The sequence below is a fragment of the Cavia porcellus genome, unplaced genomic scaffold (genome assembly GCF_034190915.1).
Source record: "Cavia porcellus strain 051 isolate PalLab524CR breed Dunkin Hartley unplaced genomic scaffold, mCavPor4.1 scaffold_18, whole genome shotgun sequence".
Taxonomy (NCBI): Eukaryota; Metazoa; Chordata; class Mammalia; order Rodentia; family Caviidae; genus Cavia; species Cavia porcellus.
Genome location: NW_026947501.1, coordinates 63,394,163 through 63,410,209, shown reverse-complemented (window position 1 = coordinate 63,410,209; position 16,047 = coordinate 63,394,163). Strand labels below are relative to the sequence as shown.

Sequence of the window (16,047 nt, the reverse complement as noted above, 5' to 3'; positions counted from 1 at the left end):
AAAACCTCTCTCAGGCTGGCTTCGCTCCTGGAAGCAAACTCTACAACAGGTCCAGGACTCAGGTCTGTACACACACGTCCCTTGTGGATGGGAGTATGCGCTTCCTGAGACTCAAGCTGAGCAAATGCCCACCCTAAAGATTAATTTTTATGGCCAGAGGCAGAATGCAATCATTCGCTTGACCTAGGTCTGTGTAATTACCCGAGGAATAGACACAGCACATCATTAGGAAGAACGAAGGGAACAATGGAGAATGAGTAACAGGCGTCTCAATGCACTAATATGCTAGCAGCTGGGATGCTAATCCCTCCCCATTTTCTGCATTGTTAATGTATCACGGACAGCACACAGGACCTTCTGATCTAGATTCAAGAATTACCTGGATTCATGTAGGGAAATACTGACATGTTCAAACTTCACTTTTTTTCCCTATAGTTCTCTGGATTTCCCCTTCATATGCCCTATTCTGAAGTGAAGCCTTTAATTGAAGCTGTGTACAGCACTGGAGTACATAATACTGATGTTCCAAACGTTGAGTTTGCTTTAGCAGTGTATATCCACCCGTACCCTAAAAATGTTTTGTCTGTCTGGATCTATGTGGCTTCCCTCATCCGCAACAGGTAATTTTTTCACTGTGCTTTTTGTAACATTTTAAAACTATAACAAGCATACAAAAATATTTTTTAAATTATCGCACTAAAAGAAAGTATGTTAATGAAATAAAATTATGATCACCTATTTTCAAACTGTGTTATTTATCAACTTATTTATAGTCTCACTACATAGTTCAGGACAGTCTTGAACTCACTAGGTAGCTGAGGCTGGCCTCGAATTCACAGCAATCATCCTGCCTCGGCCTGTTGAGTGCTGAGATTATAGGCCTGCGCCACCTCGCTGGGCTCCAACAGTGCTTTAGCTGTATATATCCACCCGTACAACCGTGTTTTTATTAAGTCTGCTTTGTCCGTGCCATTCCCAAGTTCAGTGGAGACTGCCCATGGGAGAGTCAACATGAGCTTCGTGCCCGTCTTTGCACTTGCTTACCTTGTTTGGGACACCCTTCTCTACCTGTCCAGAACAGAAAATTGTACTTCTAAGACCCAGTATAACACCACATCTCGGCTCTCCTAGAGGAAGGACAACTCTGAAGTAGCAAATTTTTTAACACTGAGTAGTTCACTGCCCTACAGAAATACACAAGCGTGCACATACACATCCACACACACCGAGACAGTACTGGGGAGGAAGGGAATCTCCTTTAGAAAGATTTAGATACTGCTGTTGTCAGAGTGTGTATAACCTGCTCCCGGTTCTTATCTCAAAACCCTAATCCCCAGTCATGATGGGGAAGGTTATGTAGGTGAAGCTTTCGAGATGGCTGGGTCATGAGGTGAAGCTCACATGGCAGCTTTGGTTCCCTTTTAAGAGACAGGGAAGGTTTGCTCCCTCTCTTCTTTCTCCCCTCCCCTCTCTGTCCAAGTAAGGCAATGAGAAGATGCTGTCTGCAAACTGCAATGCTGCCCTTACTATACACTAGTCTGCTGGCTTCCAGGAGTTCTGGGCTTATCCTGGACTTTCAGGTCTTCAACACTGTTAGAAATACATCTTTGTTGTCTGAGCCAGTCTGCATTCTGTTAGTGAAGACTAACACACACATTTGCATAATATTACACTAAGCCACCAGAAAGAATTCAATGTAATGTTTATCTGGAAGGATATACAGTACACAAAACAAATAGCACAAGAGCAAGGTATCTTCTCTCAGCAGCATTACTTGCACCAAGGCCAAGTAACTATTTGTTGTTGTCAAGAGTTTTCCTATACATTTTAAAGATGTTTACAGATAAGACTTTTTGCAGCTGGTCAGGGAATCTAGGGACAGAAGCCTACAGGAAATAAATAGGATTAAGAAGTGATATTAAGGCAGGTGCAGTGGCACAGACCTGTAATAGGATTGCTGAGTTTGAGGTCAGCCTGGGCTACGAAGTGAGTCCAAAGCCAGCCTCAACGGCATAGTGAAACCCTGCCTCAAAAAACAGTGCTATGTGTATTACCAATGCCCCATGAAGAATACATTATACATGTACTAATAAATCTGAAAGCATTTACCAGCATCTCTCGCCTGTACTCACAAGATGTCAGCTGTATTCCTCTCTTCAGCAAAGTGACAACAAATAATGTCTACTCCTGATGTTGCCGTCTCCATGCCCTCTCAAAAAAATAAGTGTCTTGCTGACAACTATTAATGCAGGTCTCACTTTAGAAGAAAAATTAGAGAGAACTAAGAAACAACCTCCGGAGGCATTTGCTTCTCTTACACTCGCCTCGGCCCAGTTACACGGTAGTGAAGTGTGAGATGCCTCTGCCATCTTTAACATGAGCTCCTCAAGGGAGTTGCATGACTGACTTGTAAGTTCTCAAAATAGGGATACAGGGTAGCTTCTAATGAATCCCAGTTCTGCTGCTTACTAGCTGAGTACTCCACAAGTGAGTTAGTGAACTTGTTATACGCATTCCCCATGCGTAAGCTGGGAATGCTTGTGTCACCAACTCCACAGCACCACGTGAGACTGAAAGGTCGGCGCCCTAGGGCTCCCACAAGGGCCTACACTGAGCACCGAATGCTTGTCGGGGCAATGCAAGGCACAGTATATAACAGGTGCATTTTATCTTCTGAAGGAAATTGCAAAACTCAAGATAAAGTCATACCAAGTACACAGTGTTTTGCTAAATATTAACTGTCCCCTTACGTTTATAATGAAAACCAGGACAACGTACAAAACTTAAAACACAGATTATGCCATGACCCCTTGCAATCAGAGGGCAGGAAGGAGTGGCAGAAAAACAGTGAATTTCAACCTGACCACATGCTGACCTGTTACCAGTCTGCTCCAAGCTTGCCAAAATGGTTTGCTAACATCAAGAAGCATAAGCAAAGCACAAACATCAGTATCCCCACCACCTAGAACACCTGGGGACACTGCTCAAAGGTGACTCACTTGTCAAGGGTAACATTTGAGCTAAGTTCTGAAACATCCCTTAATCGTGACTTCTTCTCAAGAAGATCATCAAAAAATTTACCTCAAAACAACTGCTTTCTGATTAGTCTTAGTCTTCCTTTGCTGGCTCAGGGAAAGACTATGCACAACTTAAAGACGAGGAACGGGGTTGGAACCCGTTCCACAGGAATTCCCATGGTCTGTGTCTCCTAATGGTCCCTGGTGTCAGCTTTTTAATTAGACTTTATTAAACACTTCAGGAAATACAGCCAACCTGACAAGCTAAAACTTCGTTTACTAAGCTCAGATTTGCTTTCACATTCTCAAGAACATTTTTGTTTGCATGTTGAGGGTCAAATCTGGGATGTTATGCACAGTAGATAAAAGTCCTCTATCACTGATTGTTTTATTCCTGACTGTCAGAGCTAGACTGATAGGAGGCTAGGTGTAGCGGTGTCACAGAAGGCATGATACTTAAGCTTACAGGCAAAAACCTGGAAAGCTAAGATATACTTACACAGCTGCCCTACCATATTAGCTGCAAAGAAATCAAATTGAGAGAATCCTTAGAGTTAAAAAAGAGCCTCGCTGGATGTGCTCCTGTTAGAACTGATTATCCCTTGCCCTTAGTTCAAACGTTAGTTGAATTAAAAAGCATTCCTGTCAGGCCTGCATCTGGACCACCAAGTTTGGGTCAGCTGCAGTAACTTAGCAACACCTTTTCTCATCTGAGTCTTTTGCAAGAAAATGGATGCATCTTGGAACAATAATATTCAGTGAAAGAAATCAGACATGTAAGCCTAAATACCATATAGTTTCTTGCCTGAGAAACCCAAAGTATAAATAAATTAAAAAGCAAAATAAAAGACAAAAAGAGAGAACTTCTGCAACAAGAAGGGAATGAAAGAGAGGGAAGGCAGGGAAAAAGTGGTGGGGACGGAGACCTAGAAAGAATTAAGATGTGACATGTTTGTAGACCAAATGCCCTCAGCAAAAATCATTATGTAACACAAACATGTGCTAAGAAATAAAACCATTTAAAGGATGGAGATGCAGCTCAAAGTCAGAACACTTGGCTAGCACATATGAAGCCTTCTCAGTATCAAACATTTTTTAAAGCATTCATAAAATTCTTGTTTATATTCTCATCAAATGATTCTTCCTTCATTTTCACACAACGCTGTCTGAAACAGTTTTTTCGTGGCCTAAACTGTAACTTACCTCCCTGCAATTCACCTCTCTCCTAGTCTCCTTTAAGCAAACAGAAACAGTTGGGGTCACAAAGAACCCGACTGCAAGATTATCTTCCTCTTCTTTAGCTTTGCACGTATTTAAAAACTGGCATGGCACTATTTTCTTCTTTCCACAATGAAACTACACACAGCATGACAAAATCGACTCAATACGCTCCTTTCTAATGGTGGTCTCTTGTGATCTTTCTCAAAGCAATGAAGATAACTTAAGATTTAAATTTGACTACTGAGTAACTATTTTCAAAAAGAAAATTTTCAAAAAGAAAATCCAGTTCAGTATAGTACTCATCTGTGTAAAACTGTTTACCTGTCAGACATGATTTCACAGAAGCTTAAACGCCAAGATACTCGGTCCTATTATTTATAATAAAATCACAACACGAAAGGTATTACTTGGTAAAGTCCTCAAAGTAGATTTTATTTATACATTTCTTCAAATGACTGTGGAATTATTAAAAATCCCTCTCAAATCTGACAATTTAGGGCAGTGGTAGAACCAGGGGTTTTGGACAAAAGCAAATATAAATAAACTGGTGCCCTGCTGGCTCACTGAGCTCACTCCAAAGCCAATCGTTCTATAATCTCAAAGGATCTCATATGTGGGTGTGCTTGAATTGGCCCCTTATAATTGTTCAAATAAAAAAAAAGTTATGGAAAAGAGATTAGTTTCCAACATGTGCAGTCTTTAAAAATAAAACTTCAGAAATGTATGTCTGAAATGACCTGCAAAGTTGGGTACAGTGTTTATACATAAAAAGAACCAATAATCCTCGAAAATTTTTTTCCAACTTTAAAATAATCTAAACCATACTTTCAATGGCACTGCATTAGTGACATTTTTGTTGAGACAGGGTCTCATTATGTAGTTCAGGTTGGCCTTGAACTAACTACAGAGGCCAGACTAACCTGAATTCACAGCAATTCTACTGCCTCAGGCTCCCAAATGCTGGATTAGAGGTATGCACCACCATGCCTGGCTAGTAACATTCTTTTTGAAGCATTTTGTTTAAAAGAAATCTAGTAAGACTGTTCTCACCCTTATGAAAAACCCTAATACCTTTCTAAAACAAAAATATATTGTGCATAATAAACAACACTGTACAATTCACTGGGTATTTAGATTTCTGAGGTTGTAAGAAATGAGGCCAAAACAAGACACACTCAAAAAGGGATGTTAACACAAGAAATGTGCTATAAGTAAAGTGCATGAAAGGAAGCCTGCTCAGCTAAATGTAGACAAAGATCAGAAGTCAAGGGTCATTCGCCAGATCGGCAGCAGGCTCGAAAACCACACTGCAAATTCTGGCATCCGCTGGCGGTTTCGGCATGAGGACCTGTATGAAAAGAAAAAACTGTGAGAGGAGGAATTTCTTAGCAATCTTATAAAAACAACTTTGCTTTGAAGGAGTTAAAAACTGTATTTGTTCGACTAACAGTTTGTTTATATCACAGAAGTAGAATCTTATAAAATTAATCAGACAAAAATTCCCAGTAACAGTCTGACATTAACCAATGTTTTTTACGGTCCAAAAGATAACCTAAGAAGGGAAAAGAAATAATTTTTGACAACGATTTTACAAAATAAAAACTAAAGAAAAAGAGCAATCCACAGAAGCAGGACTGCCTGGCTAATTTAACAAGAGATACCCTAGAAATGTAAAGAGAAAAACAAAAACAAAAAACACTTTAAAGGTCAGTTAAATAATCCACTATTAGCAATTACAAAAAATATAATATATGAAGTTTAACATATATTATACACAGATTCAGAATGTTTGCTGTATTTTTAACTATTATTTATAGCCAGAAAAAAAACTCATATGGTAGGATGGAATTATTTTCCAAATTTGAGCAAATAATAGGTAAACCATCTAAGACATAATAAAAATTGTGATTCACTTACAATGTAGAGCAGCAATATTTGTGGATTAAATGGCATTTTACTGTATTCATATTATGCACCCAAATACTAGACAAAAGATCCACTAGAGAACATAGCTGAGAATTACAAAATTGCAAGTTTTGTATATACTTTCAAATGCTAAGTATTTTCCTAAAGGCAGGCAAATGTGAAAAAGGTTATTTGACTCTACTGAAGTCTTTCAGTATTTCTGAATCATGAAAAAATAGAACAGTTCATTAGTTCTGTGCCCAATCAAACTGAGTAACTGTGATATACAAGGACCAAACTTAAAACCACATGAAATATGACTTTATTGCTGAATATATCCAATGGATTGCAACTGAAAAACCAAAGTATACTGGAGTAATAGCAGCTTAATTCAAAATGTTCACTCTTTTCTTACAGTACCACTTCATTGCAAACGAAGGCAACTCTGATAACATCATTTCTTGTGTTTTCTGAAATTTAACTCCTCTTTGCATTCCCAATGGCACATACAAAAGGAAGGAGAGAATTTCCTAGGATATTTAATCACTGCAGCAAAATGTTTCTCTATTTCACTATGGAAACAACAAATGTCTATGAAAATAAGTAAGTGAATTTTATGTATTATGTGGAATTCTAAAAGCTTATGTCTATGATGGCGAACCCTTTAGAGGCTGAGTGTCCAAACTGTACCTCCATTTCTTTACCATGAGTGTTAACACTGCAATTAAACCTGAATACCGAGGCTTTAGTTTGGGGGGGGGACCTCGTTTATTAACATCTTTTGTCTTAAAAGAAACACACAGTAACACACCAGCCATAGGTTTGTCACCACAGGCTGATGCTTTCATTTATTTTCAAACAGTTTGTATTGAATTTCAGAACTGAGAGGACACCTGGAATCAGCTTTGGATGAATGGGGGAGCACATAAGGGCACGGGCACAGCAGAGCACAAAAAGGCTGCTCACAGATTCAGCGCAGGCTGATGGTACACAAATTTATTGTATTATTGTTTGTATGTTTAAAACTTTCCGTACTAACATGTTTAAAGTTACTTTAAATATAAAATTAATCACTGCAGGCCCATCTTTATTTAATCAAAATAAATAAAAATCTATTCCATTTTTAAGATCAAACATTAAAACTTTCTTAATGTACCCAAAATTTAAAATTTACAAAGCAGTATTCTTTCTTAAGATTATTTTCCCTTGAGATAAGATACAACTTTAGGTCATCTAAGCCACAAAGACAGAATTTTCCCCATGTGTTAGTATTTATGAGAAGTGTCCACATGTGGAACTCCACAGTCGGAAAGTCTTCTGCCACGGTCAGTCTCCAACAGGCTTTTCCTCTAGATGCACTTGGAGCTCTACCTGCCATGCTGCACCCCCAGGCTCAGCCCTGCCCCCTTTAACCTTCCTGGACCAAGCCCTGCCTCACAGCCAGGCCCTGGTCTGCAGAGTCTGTGAGGAAATGTCCAAACTGCTAGTTTTTGCCAAAATGTACCCAAACAGCATTTTATCACCATGTAATCTAGTCTCAATTTTTTTTAAGGGAAAAATAAGAGTAAAGACATATGAAGACTCAATTTTTCAAACTAAAACACCACAAAATACTTCACAATGTCTACTTTTTGTTTTTGAAGAGATGGACGTGGGCTGGTGATTTAGCTCAGAGGCGTAAGCGCCTGCCTGCCTGGTGAGATGAGACTGTGAGTTCAATCCCTGATACCAAAAAGAGATGGGCTCTCACTATGTTGCCCAGGTTGGTCCCAAACTCCTGGACTCAAGTAATCCTCTGCCTCGCCTCCTAAGTACTGGGACTTTTGGTATGCGTCACCCCACCGAGCCATGTCCTATTTTGTTTTATCTGACAGAAAGGTAAAGAATGTTATAGTGAACTGTACTGTAAGGGATGGCTGGAAAAATAGAAATGATGTACACAGTTGGTTTCGAAGGAAAAGTAAAAAAGAATCTCTCAAAGGAAATCAGATCAGGCAGCTGATCCTGCCTATCCAAAGGCCACTCTGCTTTTCATCATCCCACTACCTAAAAGACACAGGGACCCCACGTACTCAGGGTCCACTCTGGCTACCTGTGTCACACTGTTCTCAGAGTACAGGCATGGTGGGAAATGAGAGATGAAAACTGTAGACATGGCAACATGTACCCCGGATTAAACAGAAAGCTAAGAGAATTCTGCTGTCAGCATTTCTTTCCTCATTACAAAATTTACTGATACTGACACAAATGTGCCACTTCCTTCAGTATGAGTTCCCGTGGGATCCTAAATAGATCGAGAGAATACAGTGGTGTTTTTAAACGTAAAAGTAGGCTCTATCCAGAGAAGCCTACAAGTATATACCTAATGACCATAATATTAACAGCTTGAAAACTACAGTATTATCATAAGGTCAATGAGTGTAGTGGCTGGTTATCTGACCCTACGACAGTAATCCATGAAAGCAACAGATTCCAGCAAACGATTTTATTCTCCTGAAGGCCTAGAGAAAAGTACAAGTAGACAATCACTGTTTTAAACTTAATTTCATATTGTAGAAAACAGGTGCGTAACAATTTCCAGAGCATGGGAATTATAAGCAACATTAACAGTAAGATCCTTAATTACCTCAAAGGAAGTGCTCAGAAAAAATAAATGAACAACAGAACAGAATAAGGAGGAAACAGATGTTAGGCTGTCACATACATCCAGTCAACAGTTGTATTTCAAGAGACAATAATAATTCAAAATATGCAGTAGTTCCTTTTAAATATTTGAATTACAACCAGAAAATTTTCATCTCAATGGAGGACCAAGAACCTACTAAGAATTAAGAAAATAAAGTGGCATAATTGTGAAGTAGAATCTTTTTTTTTTTTTTTTTTTTTTTTGTATTTTTACCGGTACTAGGGATCGAACTCAAGACCACAGGCTTGCAAGGCAGGTGCTTATGGCGCTGAGTTAAATCCCCAGCCCCGAAGTAGAATCTTTAAATGTATGGTGAAGACTAAATCTTATAAGAAATAATTTTAAATATTAGATGAAAAGAACTATAAAGCCTTTATTTTCCCCAACTGACATCATACAACAGCTGTCTTCCAGGCCAGGAGTCTGTGCATTACTCATGCAGCAGTTCTGCACTTACCTCAACTTACCTGTAATTCCTCTTTTACTTAAATTAGAAACACAAGACAGCAAATCATCTGAGACTGTGCCACTCCAGAACTAGGAGCTAATCTATCTTAATTCATAAATTATATATACATTGAAATGCAAATAGGCACGAACTATTTATGTGCTGTCATTGTTCAAATGTTCTTCAGAGCTCTAAATTGCCATTCCAATTAATACTTTTTAATGGTAAAGAATTTAATGGTAAATGTCATAGGTAAGAGGTCTTCTCATACTCAAATGAAATACAAACTTAAAAGTCACGATAAATCACTTATAGGAATCAAAATTTGCCCTTTATATCAACACTTAGCATAGTGTCTTTCTCTAGGTAGTCACTGTTTGAATATGGGATGATCATCATTATCTCCTCCAAAATCTCTGCCAGTGTTTAGGAAAAATTTTGCTTTATCATTTACTATTCTGTTAATGACTCATGTTAACCATATTTACTTTTTTAAAGCTAATACCGTGATAATTATGTAGGTTATCTTTTAGCAAACCAATTTTAAGTCATTACTTTCAAATATGGAAAGTATCATCTACCACCTAAATAAGCCTCCTCATTACTCTAAGACCCTATATTAAAACATATTAGTTTCAGAAATAATAAAAACAGAAGGGGGTCCATAAGCATTCACTAAACATTTACTGTACAAGTGAACTATTTTGAAAGACATTGGCTCAAGTGTCACCTTGCCATCTGGATATAAGTCTAACAGTTTCCAGGTGGTCCCAAATATCTTTCAGGAAGAGACCGTATTACTACACTGCTTTACCCAACTAGCTGCAATGGGAGCTCTGTGACAAACCACTCTGCTGCAGTATTTCACTTCTGCCAAATCGGGCCTTGATGAGTTACAACGGGAGATTTAATACTATATTATCCAAGCATTACAATTTCCTTTCAAATCTTTCAAATTCAGTTCTCTTAGTTAACACCCATGTAGGCAGCCTGGGTGGTGGTGCATACTTGTAATCCCAGTACTCAGGAGGCTGAGGCAGGAGGATCACTGTGAGGTCAAAGCCAGCCTGGGCTACATAATGAGTTCAAGGCCAGCCTGAACTGCATAAGGAGACCCTATTTCAAAAACACAGAGTTCATTTCCTAAAAATTACCAAGCACGTATTCAAAAAAGTTTCTATATTCAACAAAAGGAATATAATGGCTCCTTGGGAACACTTTAATGTTTATGCTTTCAAAGCAGATTAAGATGAAAAGCACCAACAAAGTACACAAGATTTTAAAATTTAACTTATCCTATCATCAAAGTTATTTCAAGAAGTTTAACACATAAATACAAGAGATTGTTCACAAAAATGGACTAAAACCTAATATTTCACAACATGTAAAATATCTATGTGAAAAAACAAAAACAACAAACTGATATTTATTGCCAAATGCATCCTACACTGAAATTACATTCAAGTGTAATATACAAATGTTTTTCTCAAAAAAATAATTGGTTATTATTTTTGATACGTTCTAGAAGTCTGAGGAAGTACAATGAAATCCACAATGCTAAAACTTCATGTTTAAACATAAAACACAAAACTCCCTTCTAAAGCCCTCTGCAGAAAAAAACTTCACTCATCAGCATTCTTTGTTTTTAGAGGCTAAACTGGCTGTAAACAAAATAATGCTCATTTTCACCACTATTAATTACACACTGAAGGCCAAAGAGAGCAAAGATATGATGCAATTTAGTGCTGCACATCAGGACGTGGGCAGCCATCTACAAACAATGTGATTACAGAAGTAAGAGGGTTCTTGCCTCACCCTGGAAGAAAACCCACGTTCCTGGAACAGCAGGTTTGCTAACTTTTCTCCCTGCTAGTGTGTCATTACTCTCTCTGGTGGTGTTTCCTGCTCAGCTGTTTTGCCTGAGAAAAACTCAGCGGATCCTCCCTCATATTAAAATGAACCAGTCCCTCTCAAAGACACAGTATGTGGTGTAAAAATACAGGCACACAGCAAAATCTCAGCTGTGTAAATTCTTTCCAGTTACAAACACAAAAGGTTGATTTGTTGACTATTAATTGAGAAGCAGCTTTTTACCCGGGGAAATTTAGTTTCTACCAATGACTATCAAATGCCCCTCCATGTACTATGAAAAAGTACATTCAACAGGCTTGCGACAGAGCAGGTGAGCCTCAACAAACAAATCAAGAAATACTTACCTGGTGAGCTTTCTTTTCTCTTTGCGGTGCTGGGCATTCAACCCCAGGCCTCACACACGCTAGACAAATGCTCTACCTGAGCTACATTCGCAGCCCTATCTGATGAATTTTAGTAACAGGTTCGAGAATCAATTTCCAAAATAGTATTTGGGAATTTTAGACATGTCTAAAGCATTTTAGCCTTTTCTTAATACCTTGCAGCATTATCCCTCAGCAGTCTTCAGTGAGGTATCTGGAACCAGACCCAGAATTCCTGAGGATTTCATATTACTACTTATCAACTGCATTTGATAAAGCTGTTCTACTAGAAAAATACACCTATCATTCCAAGGAATCATTGTATCTAGAATATCAACACATTTACATTGTTAATGAGTGCTTTAATGTTGCAAAACTAGAGGAATTTCCAAAAATTTTTGAAGAATTTTACTATAACAACTTGCCATTTTAAGTGATTAATCTATTATATGCCTCAAAAGTCTGAAAGAATGAGTATTTCTGCCTCTTCAGTGTACCAGCTGTATAACCCTAGTGTATTTAGTTCCTCTTACCCATGATGCTCTTAGCACGAACATAGATACTAATATATTTTACCTCAGAATTACTGTGATCATTAAATGAATTAATGTGTGTGAACTATTTAAACAGCTCCATGTGCCCAGTAACTGTCACCGTTATTATATTAAGAGTCTGATCCTCTTATAGTATTTCTTCCGTTATATTAATAGTTTTGCTTCAGGAGAGGGTCACATTTCAAGTGCGGTGAGCATACTAATGTTCTGCCTCAGTTAATGAGCACTCTTTGTCAGCAGAGGCCTGGTCCCAAAACAGTAAAGACTTGCTTATGTGCCTGACTTGGTGAGACTTCCTGCCACTTAATGTTTTTTTTTTTTTTTTTTACTGATTTGAAATTTAAGGCACATTTCTATCTCCTAGAAAGTACCACATCTGTGCTGTATAGTCTTCTTTCAACTTAAATAAAATTCACTCAAACTTAAAAAATTATTCTAGTATTCAGTAATAAAAAGTTATTCTGAAACTATAGCTGTTTCTTCACAAAAATGATAGTATAGCTCTCAAAACCAAGAAAACAGCTTGAGTTATTTTTATTAATTTTCACTGTATGATTTTCCAGTTAAATGTAGTAAGCCAACTAAGAATAAGCAGTGAAAGGTTAAGTTTAAATAGTTCTTTTCTTTGTTCTTTTTTCATTTCTAACTAGGGAAGTTATGAATTGCAAAGATATAACCAAAGTATAATTGGCTGGAGTGGGGCATAGGCATTAATCTTCTTCCATTAGGTCTTCTTAATTACTTTTATATGTTTAAGTCATATCATGCATAATTCACCTAAGACATGATAAAAGATCATTTAAAATGTTTAAAAAGAATTTAAGTGTGACAAACCCAAATTTCTGCTGCACATATCTCTGCTTCTGAAATATACAGACATCACTTGTATGCTACGTTCAGTTATTGTGTGTGAAGCCGGGACCTATATATGGAGAGTTATGGTTTGTGTTTGGCCTCATGCCGACATGGGGGCTTCTGTGACTGACTCATGGGCCAATGCTGGGGTTATGGGTGTGAGTGCCACACCCAAGTGGATGTGGGCTACGTACAACATAAGGGACAGAAAGAGTCTTCTCTCCATGCTCCTCTCCTTTGGCTCTTGTTGCTTGTGCTGCTTCCTGCCGCCATGAGCTGTTGCCCTCTGCCAGGTGCCTCTCTGCTTTAGAGCCAGTCTGATTACAGTGAAACCTCCACAAACTGTGAGCTAAATAAACCTTTCCTGCCTTAATTTTGAGAGTTGGGTATTTTGTCCCAGCAACAAGAGAAAAATAACCAAGACATGCAACATATGAATATTGATTCCAGATTTTAAATACATCTCTAATAGATTAAAAAAACAAAACAAAACAAAAAAGCCAGAACCTGGGACAGAGTCATCGGGTCAGTGACACCATGCTGTGTCCTCCAGTGGAGTGGGTGGGTGGGAACCCAAGGGGCAGGGCATGGGTGGGGCAAGGCTACAGTTAAATGTTAGTTAAATGTTGAAAGCCAACTGAGAATAAATTGTACAAGTCATGTTTAAACAGCTCTTTTCTATGGGCTAAAATATAACCCACAGAAAAATTAATTTTTGAGACTAAATATGTGATTTTAAAAATATCAAATTTAAAGGACTAAAACTGAAAGTAAAACAATTTTTGAGTATCAGGAATCCAGAAACCACAAAAATTATTAGAACTGCCAACATACTCCAAAGTAATTCTTTCAAAATCATCTCATCGTTAAAAGGCATTACCGTTAATGTTGTCACAGTAGTAGAAGTATTCGTCATTTAGAGAAGGACAAGCTGAAACCAAATCCTGCAGGCCTGCACCAGTTACAGTAAGACAACCAGAGAGATTAAGGTGCTCCAAGTAAGGCAGCCCTCCTCCCAGAGTCAGAACCCTGTAAGAGAAACAAGGCGGCCTTAGAACGTATTACCTATGAGAAACGTGACACTCCTATGGCCCACTGGGCTGCAATTTTACCTAACAAAAAGGTTTTAAAAGTTCTCTAAAATACTGATAACTGACTTACCCTGCCACAGAAACACATTTAACTCAGAAAATTATCTAAATTTTTCCTAAAAACAGTCAATAAGGAAGTCTATAAAAATCTCTTTTATGAGGACATTATAGTAATTCAATACTGACAGGAAGTACTGAACCCCAAACTTAAGTTTCCCTACCAAATTCTCCAAGTGAAAATTATTAAGACAATTACTACAGTTTTAACCCTATATTGTATTGTAGTTTTTCAAAAACAGTGTATGACTTAGCAATTACCCTTTGCATCTGAAAGTTTAAAAACAACTGTGAACACAAAAACTTGTACATGATTGCTCACAGCAGTATTATTCCTAACAGTCAAAACACAAGCAACCCAAATACCATTAAATAATGGTGCTACATCCACACAATTAAGCACCATGCACCTTCAAAGTACTAACGGATGCCATAGCCTGCATGAACCTTGAAGACATACTAAGTGCAAACAGGCAGATGCAAAGGCTATGTGGCAGTGTCTGATTCCACTATTACTACTACTATCTGACAACAGGTAAACCCAGAGCAACAGAAGGGATGTGAGGGAGAAGGGGAGTGACTATTAATAGGTGTGTGATTCCTTCTGCGAAGAAGGAAAATACTTCTGAATTAGGTAATAGCAATGACTGCTAAGACATGCAAATATTCTACAGTCACAGGAATGGATAAAAAAGGCAAAAATGCCGGATAGGTAACGGCCGGCTACAGAGGTTCCCTGAGATGGTCAACTTAGTATTCAACATAATACAGTGTGGAGAGCCCCAAACAGAGGGCAAGGAATTGTTTCATCCCAAAAAGAAACTAAGGTGAGAAGAATCAATCAAACATACAGTCCATACAGCCCTGAGCGCCTCCTTGGCGCACCAAGACAGGCCATCCCCATGCCACCACGCTCCAGCCACTGACTCCAACTCTGTCGCTGCGGGCCCAATGGAGGCTGGGGGAGCAGAGCGACTCGTTGTCCACCAGCTGCCCCCACCCCTGCCATCGCCATGGCTGCTGCCGCCTCCACCACCTCCCCCGATTCAGGGGACTTCCCAAAGGGTGCACTGCAGCATCATGGGTACGAACCGGACCTGCTGGAACGCATCACCACCTTAACCTTGGCTGCTCACGTGAAGACCCCAGCCTGCAGCTGAGCAGGCCCCCACCATCAGAGCACCCCCGAGGTCCCCAGGTGGGTGTGTCTTCACGGCCACCAGGTCCATGCAGCCGGAGCCCCATGGAGCCGCCGAATCGGCCTCTGAAAACACCTCTTCAGACAATAATCAAAAATACAGAGCCAGAACTTTCTGGTTTCCTGCCGTGCTCAACCAGCTTCGGGGAATTGAGCCTGCCTGCCTGCGCCCTGAACTCTAGACAGGACAGCCTGGGGTGAGTGTCCCCGCAACATCCCAAGCCCTTGGGAGGCAGTTTAGATACCTCAGATAACAGCAAGTTGGGGAGGGCAGCAAAACCCCAGTCAAGCACTCCTCAGAAAGACCCTAAACAATAGGGAGAGGGCCAGAGACTCCCCCCCCCCACACACACACTTGTCTGAAAGAAACCAGAAACATGACAAAAGACAGAAATAAAAAAAACATCCAGCCACTGACCCTGGAAAAATAAGCCCAGAAGAGGTAAATACAGAAGAACCAGTGCAGTAATCATGCAATATTAGACACAGCATCAGTGGACATAAAGAAATACCTTCATGACCTCATAAACGAATTTAAAACTGTACTTCTGATCCAAGTGTGGCAAGATACAAAAATATTAATTAAAGAAATGATAAGCCCCTCCCAAGAGAACACAGGTGGAAGAACGGAGGAACTCAGAAAAGGAAGAGAAACCTTTCATGAAAAATACAAACAAAATCTAGAATACATGAAACAGATCCAAAGAGATTACCAGAAAACTAAAAACTCCATTGAAAGCTGGCAAAATGCCTTGACAGAAACTAAGGTTAGCCTTTTGAA

The 16,047-nt window shown here is 39.1% G+C and overlaps 2 protein-coding genes across 15 annotated transcripts in view; one reads left to right on the top strand and one right to left on the bottom strand.

Annotated features, from left to right (window-relative positions):
* Positions 1-746, top strand: part of Cc2d2a (coiled-coil and C2 domain containing 2A) — a 100,523-nt gene extending 99,777 nt beyond the window's left edge. For all 12 annotated transcript variants that reach the window (XM_063230146.1, XM_063230140.1, XM_063230142.1 and 9 more), the window contains one exon: positions 436-746. In XM_063230146.1, coding sequence (XP_063086216.1) covers positions 436-624 — 189 coding nt within the window. In that variant the 3' untranslated portion in view covers positions 625-746. The remainder of the gene's footprint in view (positions 1-435) is intronic.
* Positions 747-4,641: 3,895 nt separating this feature from the next.
* Positions 4,642-16,047, bottom strand: part of Fbxl5 (F-box and leucine rich repeat protein 5) — a 55,546-nt gene continuing 44,140 nt past the window's right edge. For all 3 annotated transcript variants that reach the window (XM_063230149.1, XM_013146583.3, XM_063230150.1), the window contains 2 exons: positions 13,801-13,949; positions 4,642-5,586 (listed from right to left, as the gene is read on the bottom strand). In XM_063230149.1, the coding sequence (XP_063086219.1) occupies positions 5,510-5,586; positions 13,801-13,949 (226 nt within the window). In that variant the 3' untranslated portion in view covers positions 4,642-5,509. The remainder of the gene's footprint in view (positions 5,587-13,800; positions 13,950-16,047) is intronic.